Below are 18448 nucleotides of genomic sequence, written 5' to 3' on the forward strand. Positions count from 1 at the left end.
TAGATAACGAGGCCAACGTGGCTGGAGCAGAGAGATCAAAGAGAAGAGCAGCAGGAGAACAGGCCAGAGAAATCATGGAGGGCCCAGACATATAAGGCTCTGGCAGGCCATTCCAAAGATTCTAGCTAATAATTTGAGCGAGATGGGAAGCTGTTGGAGGACTGTAAGCAGAGGAATGATGATCAAAGTTATCTTTTAACAGACTCACTCTAGCTAACGTACTTAGAATAGGCTCCAGATGTAAGTGAGGAAACAGGGAGACCAAGTAAAAAGCTACTACAGTAATCCTGGGGAGAGACTATGGTGACCTGGCTTGGGGTGGTAGAAAAGTGCTACAAAGTGGTCAGGTTCCATACAGTTTTTCATGTTTTCAAGATAGAATCAATAAGATTTGCTGTCCAATTGTATGAAAGAAAGAAAGGCTGATTCTAAAGCTTTTGCCCTTCAGCAACTTCAAGAAAGGAATTGCTACTAACAGATATGAGGCAAAACTGCAGAAGGAACAGGTTTGGGAAGTAAGATTGGGAATTCAGTTTTATACACATTAAATCTAAGGTGCCTATTAAGATATTCAAGTGTAGATGTTTAAATAGGCAGCTGGACATATGTGCCTTGAGTTATAAAGGGAGTCATCAGCATGTAAGCGATACTTAAAGCTGAAGAGTGGATGGGACCCCAAGGGAGTGAATACAGATACAGAAAATAAAGACCCAAGAACTGAACATTGGAGCACATTAACAGGTCCAGGAAATGAGGAGGAATCAAGAAAGAAGGGTAAGTTAAATAGAAGGAAAACCAGAGGCATGTGGTATTCTGAAAGTCTACTGAAAAAAATGTTTCAAGGGGAAAGGAACAATCATGTGTCAAATCTTGGTGGCAGAACAGGATGAGGCCTGAAAAATGACCCCTGGATTTAACAAAGCAGAAGCCATTACTGTCTCCTTAAGAGCAGTTTCAGTGGAGTCATGAAAGTAAATGCCTGAGTAAATTAAAATGGGTTCAGGTAAGAATAGGAACAAAGAAACTGAAGACAGCAAATACATCCAACTCCTCTGAGGTGCTATGCTGTAAGAGAAAGAGAGAAATAGGTTGGCACTAGAGAGAGAAATAGTGTAGAAGAGAATTTTTTTAATAAGAGAAAAATATTTTTATGCTGATGGGAAATGTCCAGTTAAGAGGGAAAATTCAATGATGCAGGAAAGAAAGAATTGCTAGAGTAATGTCCTTAATAGTACACAAGGAGACAGACTGGCATTTGCTGGGAGCACAGACGATTCTTCCATAGTAATGGGAAAGAAGTTAAAGTATATGAGCACAGATCCACGTCAGGGAGGAGATTTAACAGATGAGGAAACTGAAGTACAGACTTGTCCAAGATCACACAGCAAGTAAGTAGCAGAAGTTGGATTTGAACTCAGGAAATGATACTGAAAAGGGATCAAGATCATGGAAAACTACTTCCATGCAATCTTATCACATCTTGTTAGTTAAAATACCAGCAGACTATTGTAAGTCAATTGTACTTCAATAAAAAAATAAAAAATAAAGTACCAGCAAAAGGTAGAGGTTTAGCAGTGTCCTCCCACTCCAACTAAATTATCAATAACTCTCCCTGTAGTCTCTCTCCAATGCCCCCAGATCACAAAACGTATGGTAAGCAAAGAAGTAGACACTCACCACAGGACACTTAGCACACCATAGCCAAAGGTAAAGAACTGAGTTTTGTTGATTAAAACAAAACAAAACAAAACAAAAAAACAACTCCAGAGATTCCTCTATTCCCCTGCCTATTTCCAAGCCTGGTGACAGTCCTAGAACAAAAACTCCACAAAGTAAATAATCTCCATCTTGGAAAGTAAATTTCTGCCCACCTTAGATAATCTTTCATCAAAACTCTACATACTTAATTCTGAATATTTATGACAACTCTAATTCTCATGTACTACAATGGTAGATCAGGCTATTTCTCTGGTCTCTTCAAACTCCCTCTAATTATATTTTCATAGCCTCCCCATACAACAGAAACATTAAAAGAAAAAGTATAATAATTCAACTTTTCTTATTAACCACAGCAGAAAAGATAGAGTATTTGCAAAATTCTTAATGAAAACACAGCCATCAAAGAACTTTAGACCTGAAGATATCCTTAGGAGAGCTAATCCAGGTGCAGATAAGGAAACTTAAGCAATGAAAGAGTAAATGGCTTGTACGAACACATACTAGTAATCAGTAGGAGAACGGACTCTATGATTTCCAAGTTCAGAATTCTTCACCTAACTGACATCATAGCCAACTCTACCCCTGACTCACACAGTAGTTAAGAAAATAGTCTTCTATCCTTAAGGTCTTAACACGTATGTATATGACACAGAGATCAAAAGTGGGGAAAGCAGAGAATGTGGGCAGAGTTGGATGACGGTGAGATCAGATAATTTTCTCAGGTACCCTAATGCTGGTCCTCTAAATGACCTTCTTCAATCTTCAGTCTTGAATCAGGGAATGGTAATAATTAGACTTCAGAATAAACAAAAATACACTCTGCTTAACAAACTAAAATCCTTTTTTTTTTCCCTTTTACTAAAAAGAGATGGAAGGTGCCAGTTCCAAAGTTGCTAGTACACTGCCATTTTCTTACCACTCTAGCATCTCTCCAGTGGAAAAGGTGTAAGTTAGAGCTCTGGCTTTTCGACAGCCTTTTTACAGGGACTGTACAACAGAGCTAAGTTAGGGCACTGTAGCAATATCAGTTAGTCCAGCTGTGGAGCTGGCAATGCCAGCTTTATAATGTTTGCTAATTATTATACTGTAAGCAAAACACAGGACTAGTAAATTTTACTGGAGAGGAAACCAGGGAAGTACATAGCAGCAAACATGAAGGGGGTGGGGGGGTGTTTCTATTTTCAAAGAGCTTACTACAGTTTCTACTTCAAACAGAATTAAAGAATCTGAAGCTGGAAAAAGAATGAAAATTCTAAAACAGTTAACTAAAAATAGCTGTGGTAATAAACATCTAACTGTACAAATCCACGGAGACAGTAATTTAGGTTCTTAAGAACTTGATTTAGAAAAAGCACATCATATTGGCAAACCTTAAAACTACAAGAACCCTGATCAGTTTTTATTCAGAGTAATAGAAAGGATTTCCCTAGAAAATAATTAGGCATAGAGCTATTTAGCTCCTTAGTATAGTTAGGAAAGTCAGGCTATTTAATCATTTTGCCAGTATCCTACTACAGTTAATGGTAGAAAGGATTAGGCCACATTATTCAGTTCCACTTATACTTTTTTTTTTCACCTTTTATCACATCACAGATCCTTTGGCAGGACCTAGGGAAAAAGCAACATTTCTCGATTTGGGGTACTGACTCTATAAAATGCTTTATTTTCTAATTATTTTGTATCATATCTTACCTAAAAGACTTGTACCTAATATACAACAAAATACAGAGTAAATATTTACTTGTTAAATTCTGATCCCTACAAAATCAGAATATTTCATGGAAAATTTATAATTGTCATTTAGTTGTTAAATTGATGATTTTCAGTTTCTAAGACTGCAACTACCCATATGTTTAAGATGTCACATGTAAAGTTACCTTACAGTTGCCAACATCACGTCCAGAAGGCAAAGCTCTGCAACTATACCCTCCCCTTCTTGATACCATAACACACTGTTAAAGGCTGTAGCATAACCACAGAGCAAGGAAGTAAAGATGGTAATGCCATCAAAAAGCTGGTGAGGACTTTCAGGCTCTATTTCCCTCTGGAATTCTTCCACCTCTCTTCGGGTTTAAATTTCTACTTTGAAAACTGGATTTAAGGCAGCAGACTATTCTGTCATAATTCTTCTGGTCTATCACAACTTCCCTGCTTTCTACTGTCACATACTGTACTGAAAAATAATTTATTTAAGCATATACAAATCAACTGCAGCCTGACAAAATCTTTGTTATAAATGCCATGACTTGAAGAAAAGAGGTGGGGAAGCTGTATATTGTGTTAATTACTCATGGTAATTATTTTCTCATCAAAAAATGATTCAGCAGTGAATGCTTTATATATTTAACTTCAGAAATATATATGTACCCAAAGAAAGTTGAACTTCAAATTAAATAAGGCAATGTACTTTATTATTACTGTCTAATCTGTTATATGAGTGTCAGTTATAAATTTCAATCCACCAATACAAAAAAGTTAGATGTACTCAGAATCAGTCAAGATAAATACTAAGCTATATAGATGACCAAAAAAACAAACAAAAAAAAACCCAAAACAAAAAACAAACTAAAAAAACCTGATTACTGTGTAGCCCAAACTCTTTTCAGAAATGTAAAAGTAGAGGGGAGGGTATAGCTCAAGTGGTAGAGTGCATGATTAGCATGCATGAGGTCCTGGGTTCAATCCCCAGTGCCTCCTCTAAAAATAAACAAATAAACCTTATTACCCCCCTTGTCAAAAACATAAATAAAAAAAGAAACATGAAAGTAAAAAATTGAAAATTTTCTGACCAATGGTTGCAGAAATCTGTTTTCCCCCAAGTGATTTCAATGGGACATAGCAGCAAATAATGCATATTTTAAAGGAAAAATGTCAAAAAACAGAAGACTCTTTCAGGAGAAAACGATGGTTCTAGTCTTCAGATTTAGTGTAACTGATAGCTATTTACAATAGCTGGGGACAAGATTTTTTGTTTGTTTGTTGTTTTTTTAAGAATTCTAAAATACCATGGATCTCAAACTTCTCAAGGTTAAAAAAATCTGTTTAAATTTTACAATAGTATCATAATCACTTCTTTCATAGTTTCTGGAAGTGAATTTTACATCTTTATTTAGCTGTTCTGTACAATTTATAGAACATTTCACATAGACATGAACATAGTATGTATATGCTGTAATAAGCTTAACACACTATGGGTTCTCATAAAATTTTCAAAAGAAGTACATCTATAATGTTTTAAGAGAAAACCTAATGATTGTAAAATATCCAGCAGGGACTTGAAATAATAAGAGCATCACAACTGGAAAAATTAGTCCAACAAGAAATAATTCCTTCTAGAAAATACTGCATTCTGAGAAAAATCAACCTACAGCCTCATATATTTGCATTTTACCACCTGGATTCAATCAGTGTTTGATACAACATGATAAAGAATCTGGACTAAAATAAAAGTTGTTTGACTGACTTTCAAAATGTAATTAAATTAAAAAGTATACTTAACTTCAAATATGGGTATACTGAATTGACCTTTAATCTGAAGTATTTCACTATATTTCATAATTTTAAAGAAAACAGGTAGTATTACTAAATTATTAAAAGAAGAAAAATCACTTTCTGTTGATAGCTAAAAACATTCAGGGTCTATTTCTAATGTTCAGAGTTATAGTCAGATTCATCTACCATACTTAGTGGCTGGCCTAATGTTGCTCCTTTCCACAAAAGCTTAAGACTGACTCACTCAGCAAAACTGATAGAAGACCCTATCAGTTTTAGTCTATTTTTATAGTCTATTTTTAGAACCTTTTCTCATTTGTAAATGTATAAGAAAATATCACAGGCCCAAAATATAATGCCCCCAAAACTATAAATGTGTGCTTTGAAAAAGATGATATTCAAGAGTTGAAGCAACTGGACCTTTCCTGTATTGCTGGTGGGACGACATTAAAAGTTAAAAATGAACCTACCATATTACCCAGTACTTGCCCAAGAGAAAATCTGTGTCCCTCAAAATATTTGTACAATAATAACATATTTATTTACAATAGTGATCATTTACTGGAAACAAACCAAATGTTCATCAACAGATAAATAAAATTATAGTATATTCATAAATTAACTACCCATATTCACAACAGCATGAATAAATCTTAAAAACATGTTGAGCAAAAGAAACCAGACATAAAATAGTACTACTGTATGATTCCATTTACATGAAATTCAAGAACAGGCAAAAATAGTCCATGATGATAGAAAAATCAGAATAGCAGTAGCCTCAGGGTTCGGAACTGATTGGAAGAAGACACAAAGGAAAAAGGTGATGAAAATAGTCTATATCTTGATAGGAGTGGTAATTACACAAGTGTATATTGAACAACACTCATAAAATTATATAATTAAGACCTGTGACTTATGCTGTATGTAAATTCTAGTTCAATAAAAATAAAATTTGAAAAGATGTCCTTAATGAAAAACAGACAAACCTTGGAAGACTTCCTTCGGCTTCTTCTTGTCCAGACTACCACCAGTTTATCTGGTTGCCTGCAAAATAAGAAAAAAATTAAGTATAATTTAAGTTATCTTAAACCAAATTAATAAAAGTTAGTTCTAATACTTTTAAAAGGAAAAAAAGTCATCTGCTTTAGATTACATAGAGCAGTTAGACTTATAATAAAGCTCTATGAATTATTCATATATAGTGGATGTTGAATACAGATGTGATCTAATTTAAATTAATATTTCATCTACATGTTCTTCTAAAAATATTGTAGCAAGTTAATTCATTGGGACAAACCAAGTAAAATAAAATACTTAGAATGGTGACTATTTTAAAAAGAAAAGCACACATACATCTTCTCCGAAGTTTAATACTATACTTCTAATACATTATCCACCTTAATTCAGAGAAAATAAGCATTAAAATGGTACTTCCAAAATTATTTAAATGTATAGTTTATACTACTTTTGCATCTCTGTATCTTATAAACAATATTTGTGGTTTTCAAAACATTTTTATAATCAATCATCTCAACTATCTTCATAAAAACAATTTGGTGCTGAAAAATAGGCAAGGTACATACTATTATTCCAACAAAGTTAAATAACTCATTGAAAGTTCTGGCAGAACCAAGACTGAAATACAGGTTTTCTAACTCTTGGATCTCTCTTTTCTTTGTCTTCTGCCAATGTAAAGTTAAGAACAAAACAAACTCACCTGTCAGCTAATACAACTAAGTTATCTTTAATGCTTAGAGAAAACATCAAGACTGATCATCAGTTATTTTACTTAGATTTTTATTTTTAAAATACTTAGATAAAAGCTTTTAAATCAAGAAATGAATGATACACTCATCTCAGTGACCTTCACCACTTTCCTTGTCTCCTTCATTTTACCCAAGAATCCTTTACTATTAGCAGGTGGCCTGTCCTCCTATTTTAACAATATACATACATACATTATAAAAGGCCACCAGACATAAACGCCTTACCTAGTGATTCATCTAGAAGCCTGTCCAGAGAGTTGTCTAATGAAAAATTTTACTAAAGAACTGACCCTGAATGTAGTACAGAGAAATGAAAAAATAAAAATACGTTTAAAAAAGGTAAGAGACATACAAGATAGATTGAGAAGTACATAAACCTAATAGAAATTCCAGAAGTTTAGAATAGTGGGAATGGCACAGACAATACTAAAAAGATAAGACTAAGAACATGCCAGACTTGAAGAAAGATAGCAGTACTTAGACAGAAAAATATATATTAATGAATAAACAGGGTAAATAAATATTAATCTATGTCTACATTCTTTGCAATCAAACTACAGAACAGCAAGAATAAAGAGAAAAATCATAAAAGAAAAGAGGTTACCAGCAGAGGAATAATTATGCTGACAGCAACTTACCCTTAGCAAGAAGAGCGCCCAAAAGACAATGAAGCTAATGACGTTCAAGTGCTAAGGAAAATAGCTGCCACCCTGGAGTTTTACATTGGCTAAACTACCATTTAAGAAATGGCATTAGGCATACAAAGACTAAGAATTTATAGTGTATACAACCCAGCTAAATATAAGAAGAAGAATACAAGAAGCAACATAAATATAGTAAAATGTCAATGCTTGTTCACTTTAGGTGGTAGAACCTGAAGAAAAGCTAGAGGGAAAACAAGAGGAAGGTTCCAATAAACAAATTATTTGTCCAAGGAGCCATCTAAACAAATGCAACATGTTTCTGATAGTGATAGTAACCGGCATGGTATAAATGGGAAAATGGTGGTTCTCCATCCAAGACTAAACTTGGTTCCTGAAGGCTTTAAAGACAACAATTATAAACTAAAACCAGTAGTTTGCTTTGGTGACTCTTTCCACCGTGAGATGGTGGGTGCAGCAGACAGATGCAGAAGTGGTAAATTACAGGTGAAACAGAAGAAAGTTTCTATGAAACATCAGAGTGTTAATCTAAGAATCTGTACCAATGGAGAAACAAACAAAACCTTGTTCAACACAGTGAGAAGTAGAATAGGACAACTGACAGTGAAGATGGGGAGTAGTATGGCAAGAAGACAATGAAGCTGGGCAGAGGATTTGATCAATGATGGCAGCCTAACAGTAGAGGGACTGAGTAGCCAACAAGCACAAGCTACCTTGTTTGAATGCATTGGTGGCTTGCTGGACCACTTAATTTTGTTACTAGACTAACCTTTTCACTATGTTCTCATCTCCACATCTCCAGCCCAACCTCAACTCTTAATTAAATTTCTATGGTACTTTTTTTAGAAATGCTACAAAAATCTTACCGCTTTTCCTTATTATCCTTCCTGGGCTCTTCCTGAAGGCACTAAATACTGGCATTTGCAGTGTTGAATCTGACAGACTTATTTGACCTAAATAATATTCCATTTTATTTTAAATTTAAACTTTAAAAAACATTTCTTTAAACAAGTTCCATGCTGTCCAGATTACCAGACCCTCCAACACAATCAACTGCTTCACACCTCACCAGCTTCATTCTTAAGATGATCTGTTTAGGCCCTGTATGCATCTGACCCCGTGACATCACATATTCCTGAATGACATCCATATTCTTGAATGTGGTTTATAAGGCACTTCACCATCTCCTTTTCTAGCTGTATAACCTGCAAATATCTCAAAGGTATCTTGCTTTCCAACCAATCCCTGAACACTCTGCGTGTTATAATCTTTTTTTAAAACTTCCTCTTTTTTCTCTCCTTTTCTATCTCATAAACTCTTAATTCATCACTTCTTCTGTGCAACCTTGACCATTTCTCTTTTCATTCCCACTTCATTCCATGTCCTAAACCTCAGGCAGAGTTAATTGCTCCTTCTATTGTATTTCCATTAATACCCTAGATGTATCTCTATTTTAATGTGCTATATACTCTGTATTTCATTATTTGTTATTATTTCTATCCCCTCTACTAGACTGTGCTCCTTTATCAACCATATCTTATTTATCTTTATATTCCTAGCCACTAATATGAATCTGGTACAAGGTTGAGGCTCAATGAATATTTACTACGAGTGAACCTTAAATTTCATCCAGGAATTCCCAGCTGGTTAATTATAATTGATGAGGTCCAACTAAAGTCAGTAGCTGCATAATACATCCTCTCTGCAGCTTATTTGAGCTTTGCAGGTATCCTCAACTTGGCTGCATACTGGAAACTCCAGGGAAGCTTTAAAACAAACAAACAAACAAAACTCATGGCTAGGTTCCATTGCTGGGGAATCAGATTTAATTGGTCTGGTGTGCAGATTTTTAAAAAATTCTACAGGTGATTCTAACATGCAGCCAAGGTTGAAAACCAGTTTTACAGGAGGAGTGGTGGCGATTCCCATACCTCCTGACTTGACGCATTAGTGAGGCATTAGTTGTGATGGCAGTGAGGGGGGGTCTCCCCTCCACAGTATCGTCCTAGTGCCACCTGTATTGTTGCCTCCTTCTAACTTGGCCTCTCAACACCTCCCTCCCCTCAACCTATTCTGATCTCAGTGTTTCAGAATAGGGAAGCCTCTTCCCATAAAAAATAAGGAAAAGTAGTCTACTAACCTATATGCTTGAAGTTCCAAAACTGTTAATAGAACATAAATTGCTTATTTGAGAGCATCCCCAGAGATGAATAAACTTCTTCTGTGATTCTAAGTCATGACCAATTTTTAAAATGTCTTACTAGAAATCAGTCCACCTTAACATTATCAGGGACAAAGTAAGGTACAATATTCTAAAATAAAGAACTGTGGGTTGTCCAGGAGAAGATGGTGGAGTAGAAGGACGCTCGCAGGTCACCCTCTCCCACAAATACACCAAGACCCACATCTACAGACCCACTTAGCCAACCAGAGCACCTGTGGAACTCCGACAGAACATTGCCCTCTTCAAAAGATAAAGACGCCAAAAATCTGGTAGGAGAAAAGGAAAAAAGAAAGAACAAAAGGCAAAGCAGCGCGGGACGGGTCCCGCGGGGAGGGAGCGGCAAAGGCGGACTGGCGCTGGCTCGCTGGGTCTCCCCTCTCCAACTGAGAGGCCAGTGGGAACGAGGGGGAGCCTCCGAGGCTCGGATCTGTACAGAGCAGCCCTTGACTAACAGAACTAAGTTAAACGGGCACAGAGCGTCCCCCCGACACCCAGCCTGAGACGCGGGCCGGCAGCGGCGGGCAGGGCCAGGCTGCACAAGCCGGGCGGAGGACGGAAGTGGCTGCACGGAGGCAGCCCTGGGGGAACGCAAGGGGCTGCGCGCTGTGGCTGTGGGTGCACAGGGCAGAACAACCTGGGCCCTCCATAAAACAGCAAGCTTGATGTGCTCTCGGGGGAAGGGTGCACACCCCCATCTCTGAAAACCCGCGGAAAGTTTTCGGGGGAAGAGAGGCGGGGCTCAAGCACAGCCGCCATATCCTCGGCGCTGAGCACTCAGGCGGGGGCGGGGGCGAAACCTGCATCCGCACCGAAGGGCTTAGCAGCCTCAAAGGCCAGACTGAGACTGGCCTGCAGCCCGGGTCAGATAGGATCCTTCCATCCTGGTCCCTCAGAGAACTTGCTCCACAAAGACAAACAAGGAGCTGGGTTTTAGCTCCGAGCAGGGACAGGTCTTCCCCGAGCCCACCTGCGGAGCGCCGACCAGGGCTGAGCGCGCAGCCGCACAGAGAGCGGAACTACCGGCAGCGCAGGTAGAGGGAGAACGCCCCCCCCCCCCCCCCCCCCCCGCCTTTCGGGCAGGAACACAGCCCCTGACCGAGGTGCTGGGAGGGGGCACGACCCGCCCTCCTACCCGGCCAGTCTGCAACATCTGACTGCGGCATCTGGAGGGGCAGCGACCCGCCCGCCCACAGCAGAGAGCTGCACCTGACCCAGTGTTAGGAGGAGGCGCGATCTGCTTGCCGACAGGTGCTGGGAGCAGCACAGAAGAGGGCGCCAACGGAGGGCCTCTGAAAACAGCAAGCTGAGCTTCCAAAACAGGATGAAAACAGAAAGACTTCACATTAAAAGCACACAGAATCCAGGAGAACACCAACAAACCACCCCCCCCCCTTTTTTAATCTGTTTTTACCTGTTCTATTTTCTATTATTCTCTTAATCTTTACTTCTTAATTCATTTCTATTTCTCTTGGGTTTTGATGTCCTGCTATTGATTAGACACAGGTTTCAAATACATCTATTCATCTCCCCCCTTTTTTGTAGAGGTTTTAAAAGGACGTCTCAACCCGATTAATACTCTGCTTCAACTCACTCTTCTATTATTCATTATACACTGTTTTCAAACCCTCTTCCTCCCTTCTTTTAAAATTCTTTCTCTCTCTATTTTTTTTTCTTTTTTTCCTAAGTTCTATTCCTAAATAGGCATCAGATAGATAAAATCCCTAAGGACCAAAATAAACAACTGATACTCCATAAACCACAGTGCCAAAGAGGTATGAGCAAGATGAAGAAGCAGAAAAACCTTTCCCAATTAAAAGAACAAGAGAAATCCCCTGAAAGAAAGATCAACGAAATAGACATCGATAGCCTACTAGATCAAGATTTCAAAAAAGGAGTGATCGAATTGCTGAAGGAATTAAAAGAGATAGTGTTTAGAGATATAAAATATGTCAAAAATGAAATTGAAGCTATAAAGAAGAGCCAAGTAGAATGGGTAAACTCATTGACAGAGATGAGGAATGATCTAATAGCTGTGCAAAGCCGACTAGATAATGCAGAGGAACGAATTAGTGATCTAGAAGACAGGGCAATAGAAAGCACCCATACAGAAGAACTACAAGAGAAGCAAATAAAAAATAATGAAAATAGCATAAGGGACCTATGGGATAATATAAAGCATCCCAATCTTCACGTAATAGGGGTCCCAGAAGGAGAAGAAAGATCAAAGGGGATTGAAAAGGTTTTTGAAGAAATCATGACTGAAAACTTCCCAAACTTAAAGGAATCAGATATCCAAGTACAGGAAGCTCAGAGGGTCCCAAACAGGAAGAACCCAAATAGACCCACACCAAGACATATCATAATCAAGATGGCCAGAGTCAAGGATAAAGAAATGATTCTAAAGGCAGCAAGAGAAAAGCAAAGAGTAAGTTACAAGGGAACCCCCATAAGGCTCTCAGCTGATTTCTCTACACAAACACTACAGGCCAGAAGGGAGTGGCAAGATATATTCAAAGCCCTGAATGAAAAAAAGATGCAGCCTAGGATCCTTTATCCAGCAAGGCTATCCTTGAGGATAGAAGGAGAAATAAAGAGTTTCACAGACAAAAAAAAGCTGCAGGAGTTTAGCAACACTAAACCCATGCTAAAAGAAATATTGAAAGGGCTATTCTAAATAGAAAAGCAGCAGGATGCTACAGAAATGAGAAACACACAACTGGAAAGGTGATAACTCATGAATTACAAATAAAGTAAACATGAAATTATAAAAGAAGACATACAAATCACTGAGATGGGAGAGGGAGGCAGGGAAATATAGAATTTTTTTTCTTTCTTTTTAAAATTTTTTTAACAGTAGGATGGGTTTGAGATCATGTTACTATCAGTTTAATAAAAACAGTTATAGTAATGGGTTGATAGATTTACAAAAAAGGGTAACCACAAGCCAAAAATTTACAAAGGAGTCACAAAAATTAAATAAAATCCATGATAATACAAAGGAAAATTACCAAACCACAAAAGGAAGAAGAAAGGAACAAAGAGGATATACCAATTCAACTGCAAAGATAAGTTCAAAATGGCAATAAACACACATCTATCATTAATTACTGTAAATGTTAATGGACTAAATGCTCCAGTCAAAAGACACAGAGTGGCAGACTGGATAATAAAGCAAGAACCTTCAATATGCTGCATACAAGAGACCCACTTTAGGGAGAAGGACACATATAGATTGAGAGTGAAAGGATGGAAAAGGATATTCCATGCAAATGGCAAAGCCAAAAAAGCAGGTGTTGCAGTACTGATTTCAGACAAAATAGACTTTAAAACAAAGGCCATAAAGAAAGATAAAGAAGGACATTTTATAATGATTAAAGGAGTGATACATGATGAGGATATTACACTCGTTAATATATATGCACCCAATATAGGAGCACCTAAGTACATACAAGAATTACTAACAGAGATAAAGGGGGATATTGATGGGAATACAATCATAGTTGGAGATTTTAACACTGCATTAACATCACTAGACAGATCTTCCAGACAGAAAATAAACAAGGCAACAGAGAAATTAAATACTACAATAGAAAAACTAGATTTGGTGGATATTTTCAGAGCATTACACCCCCAAAAAATAGGATATACATTCTTTTCAAGTGCACATGGAACATTTTCCAGGATCGATCATGTACTTGGGCACAAAAGAAACCTCAACAATTTTAAGAAGATAGAAATTATCTCAAGCATCTTTACTGACCACAATGCCATGAAACTGGAAATCAACAACAGAGAAACAAAGGAGAAAAAAAGGAAAGCATGGAGATTAAACAATATGTTATTGAAAAAACAATGGATCAATGAGGCTGAAATTAAAAAATACCTTGAGACAAAGGATAATGAAAGCACAACCACTCAAAACCTATGGGACACAGCAAAGGCAGTGCTAAGAGGGAAGTTTATAGCGATACGGGCCTTCCTCAAAAAAGAAGAACAATCTCAAATAAACAATTTAACCCACCACCTGAATGAATTAGAAAAAGAAGAACAAAAAGCCCCAAAAAGCAGCAGAAGGAAGGAAATAATAAAGATCAGAGAGGAATTAAATACAATAGAGATTAACAAGAAACATACTGTCAACCAAAACTGAATCAAGAAGAATCTGAACACTTGAACAATCCGATCACTAGAAAGGAAATAGAAATAGCAATTAAAAACCTCCCTACAAATAAAAGTCCAGGACCGGACGGCTTCACCGGGGAATTCTACCAAACATACAAAGAAGAACTCATACCAGTCCTTCTCAAACTCTTCCAGACGATTGAAAAGGAGGGATTACTCCCAAACTCATTCTATGAAGCCACCATCACCCTGATACCAAAACCAGGCAAAGACACTACAAAAAAAGAGAATTATAGGCCAATATCACTGATGAACATAGACGCAAAATCCTCACCAAAATTTTAGCAAATAGAATCCAACAACACATAAAAAAGATTATACATCATGACCAAGTGGGGTTCATCCCAGGACACAAGGCTGGTTCAACATACGCAAATCAATCAGTGTAATACATCACATCAATAAGAGAAAGGACAAAAACCACATGATCATCTCAATCGATGCAGAAAAAGCATCTGATAAAATTCAACACCCATTTATGATAAAAACTCTCGCCAAAGTGGGTATAGAGGGAACATATCTCAACATAATAAAAGCTATATATGACAAACCTACAGCCAGCATAGTACTCAACGGTGAAAAACTCAAAAGCTTCCCACTAAAATCTGGGACAAGACAAGGATGCCCACTATCACCACTCCTATTCAACATAGTCCTGGAAGTCCTAGCCACAGCAGTCAGGCAAGAGAAAGAAATAAAAGGGATCCAAATTGGAAAAGAAGAGGTAAAAGTGTCATTATATGCTGATGACATGTTACTATATATAGAAAACCCTAAAAGGTCCACACAAAAGCTACTAGAGCTGATTGAAGAATTCAGCAAGGTAGCAGGTTACAAAATTAACGTTCAAAAATCAGTTGCATTTCTTTACACTAACGATAAATCAACAGAAGAAGAAAATAAAGAAACAATCCCCTTTAAAATAGCACCCAAAGTAATAAAATATCTGGGAATAAATCTAACCAAGGAGGTGAAAGAATTATACACAGAAAACGATAAACCATTGATGAAGGAAAATAAAGAAGACTTTAAAAAATGGAAAGATATCCCATGCTCTTGGATTGGAAGAATCAATATTGTTAAAATGGTCACACTGCCCAAGGCAATCTACAGATTTAATGCAATCCCTATCCAATTACCCAGGACATATTTCACAGAACTAGAAAAAATCATAATAAAATTCATATGGAACCATCAAAGACCTAGAATTGCCAAAGCATTACTGAAGAGAAAGAAAGAGGCTGGAGGAATAACTCTCCCAGACTTCAGACAATACTATAGAGCTACAGTCATCAAGACAGCATGGTATTGGTACCAAAACAGACATATAGACCAATGGAACAGAATAGAGAGCCCAGAAATGAACCCACAAACTTTTGGTCAACTCATCTTTGACAAAGGAGGCAAGAATATACATTGGAATAAAGACAGTCTCTTCAGCAAATGGTGTTGGGAAAACTGGACAGCAGCATGTAAAACAATGAAGCTAGAACACTCCCTTACACCATATACAAAAATCAACTCAAAATGGATTAAAGACTTAAACATAAGACAAGATACAATAAACCTCCTAGATGAAAACATAGGCAAAACATTATCTGACATACATCTCAAAAATTTTCTCCTAGAAGAAATAAAAGCAAGAATAAACAAATGGGACCTAATGAAACTTACAAGCTTCTGCACAGCAAAGGAAACCATAAGTAAAACAAGAAGAAAACCTACGGAATGGGAGAAAATTTTTGCAAGTGAAACCGACAAAGGCTTGATCTCCAGAATATATAAGCAGCTCATACGACTCAATAAGAAAAAAATAAACAACCCAATCCAAAAATGGGCAGAAGACCTAAACAAGCAATTCTCCAAGGAAGACATACAAATGATCAAAAAGCACATAAAAAAATGCTCAATATCACTAATTATCAGAGAAATGCAAATCAAAACTACAATGAGGTATCACCTCACACCAGTCAGAATGGCCGTCATTCAAAAATCCACAAATGACAAATGCTGGAGAGGCTGTGGAGAAAGAGGAACCCTCCTACACTGCTGGTGAGAATGCAGTTTGGTGCAGCCACTATGGAAAACAGTGTGGAGATTCCTCAAAAGACTAGGAATAGACTTACCATATGACCCAGGAATCCCACTCCTGGGCTTGTATCCAGAAGGAAATCTACTTCAGGATGACATCTGCACCCCAATGTTCATAGCAGCACTATTTACAATAGCCAAAACATGGAAACAGCCTAAATGTCCAACAGGTGACTGGATAAAGAAGAGGTGGTATATTTATACAATGGAATACTACTCAGCCATAAAAACCGACAACATAATGCCATTTGCAGCAACATGGATGCTCCTGGAGAATGTCATTCTAAGTGAAGTAAGCCAGAAAGAGAAAGAAAAATACCATATGAGATCGCTCATATGTGGAATCTAAAAAACAAAAACAAACAAACAAAAACAAAGTGTAAATAAAGGACAGAAATAGACTCACAGACAGAGAATACAGACTTGTGGTTACCAGGGGGGTGGAGGGTGGGAAGGGATAGACTGGGATTTCAAAATTGTAGAATAGACTACACTGTATAGCACAGGGAAATATACACAAAGTGTTATGATAACTCACAGAGAAAAAATGTGACAATGAGTGTGTATATGTCCATGAATAACTGAAAAATTGTGCTGAACACTGGAATTTGACACAACATTGTAAAATGATTATAAATCAATAAAAAATGTAAAAAAAAAAAAAAAGAACTGTGCTGTGAGTTATTGGTCTCACAGAAGAATGCCAATAGCCACACAATTAGTTGATCACAATTAATATTTTAAGCATCCGTGCTGTACTAGAAAAGAACAATTAAATATTTACTTACATGCTTCCAAGAGGCCAGGGACAGAGCAATCATGAGAGTTTTATTCAGTTACCAAGGAACTTGTAATTATACAACTTTCTTTCTACCAAAACATGTCAAGACAACCTGATGGAGCCCAGGTTTTGAAGAGAATTAAACAGTCACATACTGAACATTTCTATCCCATTACCTAAGTAACCAGGTAGCCTTACACATAATACATATAAACACACACATATTTACATATAGATATTTACATACATAAGCATTTTACATACATATGCATTAAATGTGTACACACTGCCTAAGAAATCCATCTAAAGGGTTCCACTGGACAATCTGGAGCCTTTTGGTAGGCTTATTTAAGGCAGGAAACTTTACATTTAGAAATAAAAATTTACCTTCTATCCTACCCTTACAATCCTTAAAAAGCAACAAGCTGAATCTGAAGGTAGCAAGACTTGTCTCACACTAAGATCCTAATGCTAAATTCTGGAGAGTAGGAAGGATGGGAAGAAAATGGAGTGCAAGAAGAAAAAGATATGAGAGCTAGAATGAATCAGCGTATAATATAATAATATAATAATCTGCAACTAAATTTGGGGCCCTTCTCTCTGCCACTAGTGAGCTACTATCTATTAAGATAAATTTAAAGAAATATACTTCTGGCTTAAATTTAGACTCCTTTACTCTTTTCCACTCTCTCATGTGTGTCAGATGTTTGAGGTGAAACTAGAAAAGCCGTGAGAAAAACCACCACATGAAAATCAGTTTCACTGCTTTCCAGATCCATAATAAGCATTCAACAAATATTTTACCGAATGCCCTTTCCGTTTCTGGCATTGTGCTGAGTAATAGAGATACAAAGATGAAAGAAGCCAAGTCTTGATCCTCTGGAAGTCTACAACCTAGTGGAGAGACAATTAAACCAACCACCCAACTCCAGGCACAACCTTGGGGAGCACTAAGGGGACAAAAAGACCTTATACAGAGAAGGATCTATTACTTATAAATATCTCAGGAAATATGCACACTGACAAAAAGAACCTGCCCAACTGCTGAGATCACTTAATTTAGAATTTTCAAAAAAACCCCACATAATTTATGACACTTTAAATGAGGTCTGACAAAAGATGAGTGACTAATTACAGTACATCTGTCTACTTGAAAATTATAGAGCCACTAAAAATATTTTCTAAGAATATTTACAAGCATAGGACAATGCTTGCAATATCATAAGTTTATTTAATACAGATTTTAATTTTCTTCTATATTATGCAATAAATGAAGACACCAGAAAAAAATACCTCAAAATGATAACAGTGGCTACTGTTAGGAAATAAAATTACATGTCATTTTAAGAATCTACTTTGTTGTATTTTCTGCAATTAATTTATATTACTTTATGCTGGGGAATTATTTAAATGTAGGAGGAAGTTATTTAAAATAAAACAGTACTTTAAGTTTGGAATTAAGTATGGATAGAGTTAAACGAATTAATTTTTAAAATTTCACTGAATTTAAAGAGCTCTCAGCTGAATCAAT

The 18448-nt window shown here is 36.9% G+C and overlaps 1 protein-coding gene across 1 annotated transcript in view; it reads right to left on the bottom strand.

Annotated features, from left to right (window-relative positions):
* Nucleotides 1–18448, bottom strand: part of EHBP1 (EH domain binding protein 1) — a gene marked incomplete at its 3' end in the record, with an annotated part of 127336 nt that overhangs the window by 80477 nt on the left and 28411 nt on the right. The window contains 1 exon segment of the mRNA XM_064494453.1: nt 6198–6255. Coding sequence (XP_064350523.1) covers nt 6198–6255 — 58 coding nt within the window.

This window comes from Camelus dromedarius, chromosome 15, assembly GCF_036321535.1.
Source record: "Camelus dromedarius isolate mCamDro1 chromosome 15, mCamDro1.pat, whole genome shotgun sequence".
Classification (NCBI taxonomy): Eukaryota; Metazoa; Chordata; class Mammalia; order Artiodactyla; family Camelidae; genus Camelus; species Camelus dromedarius.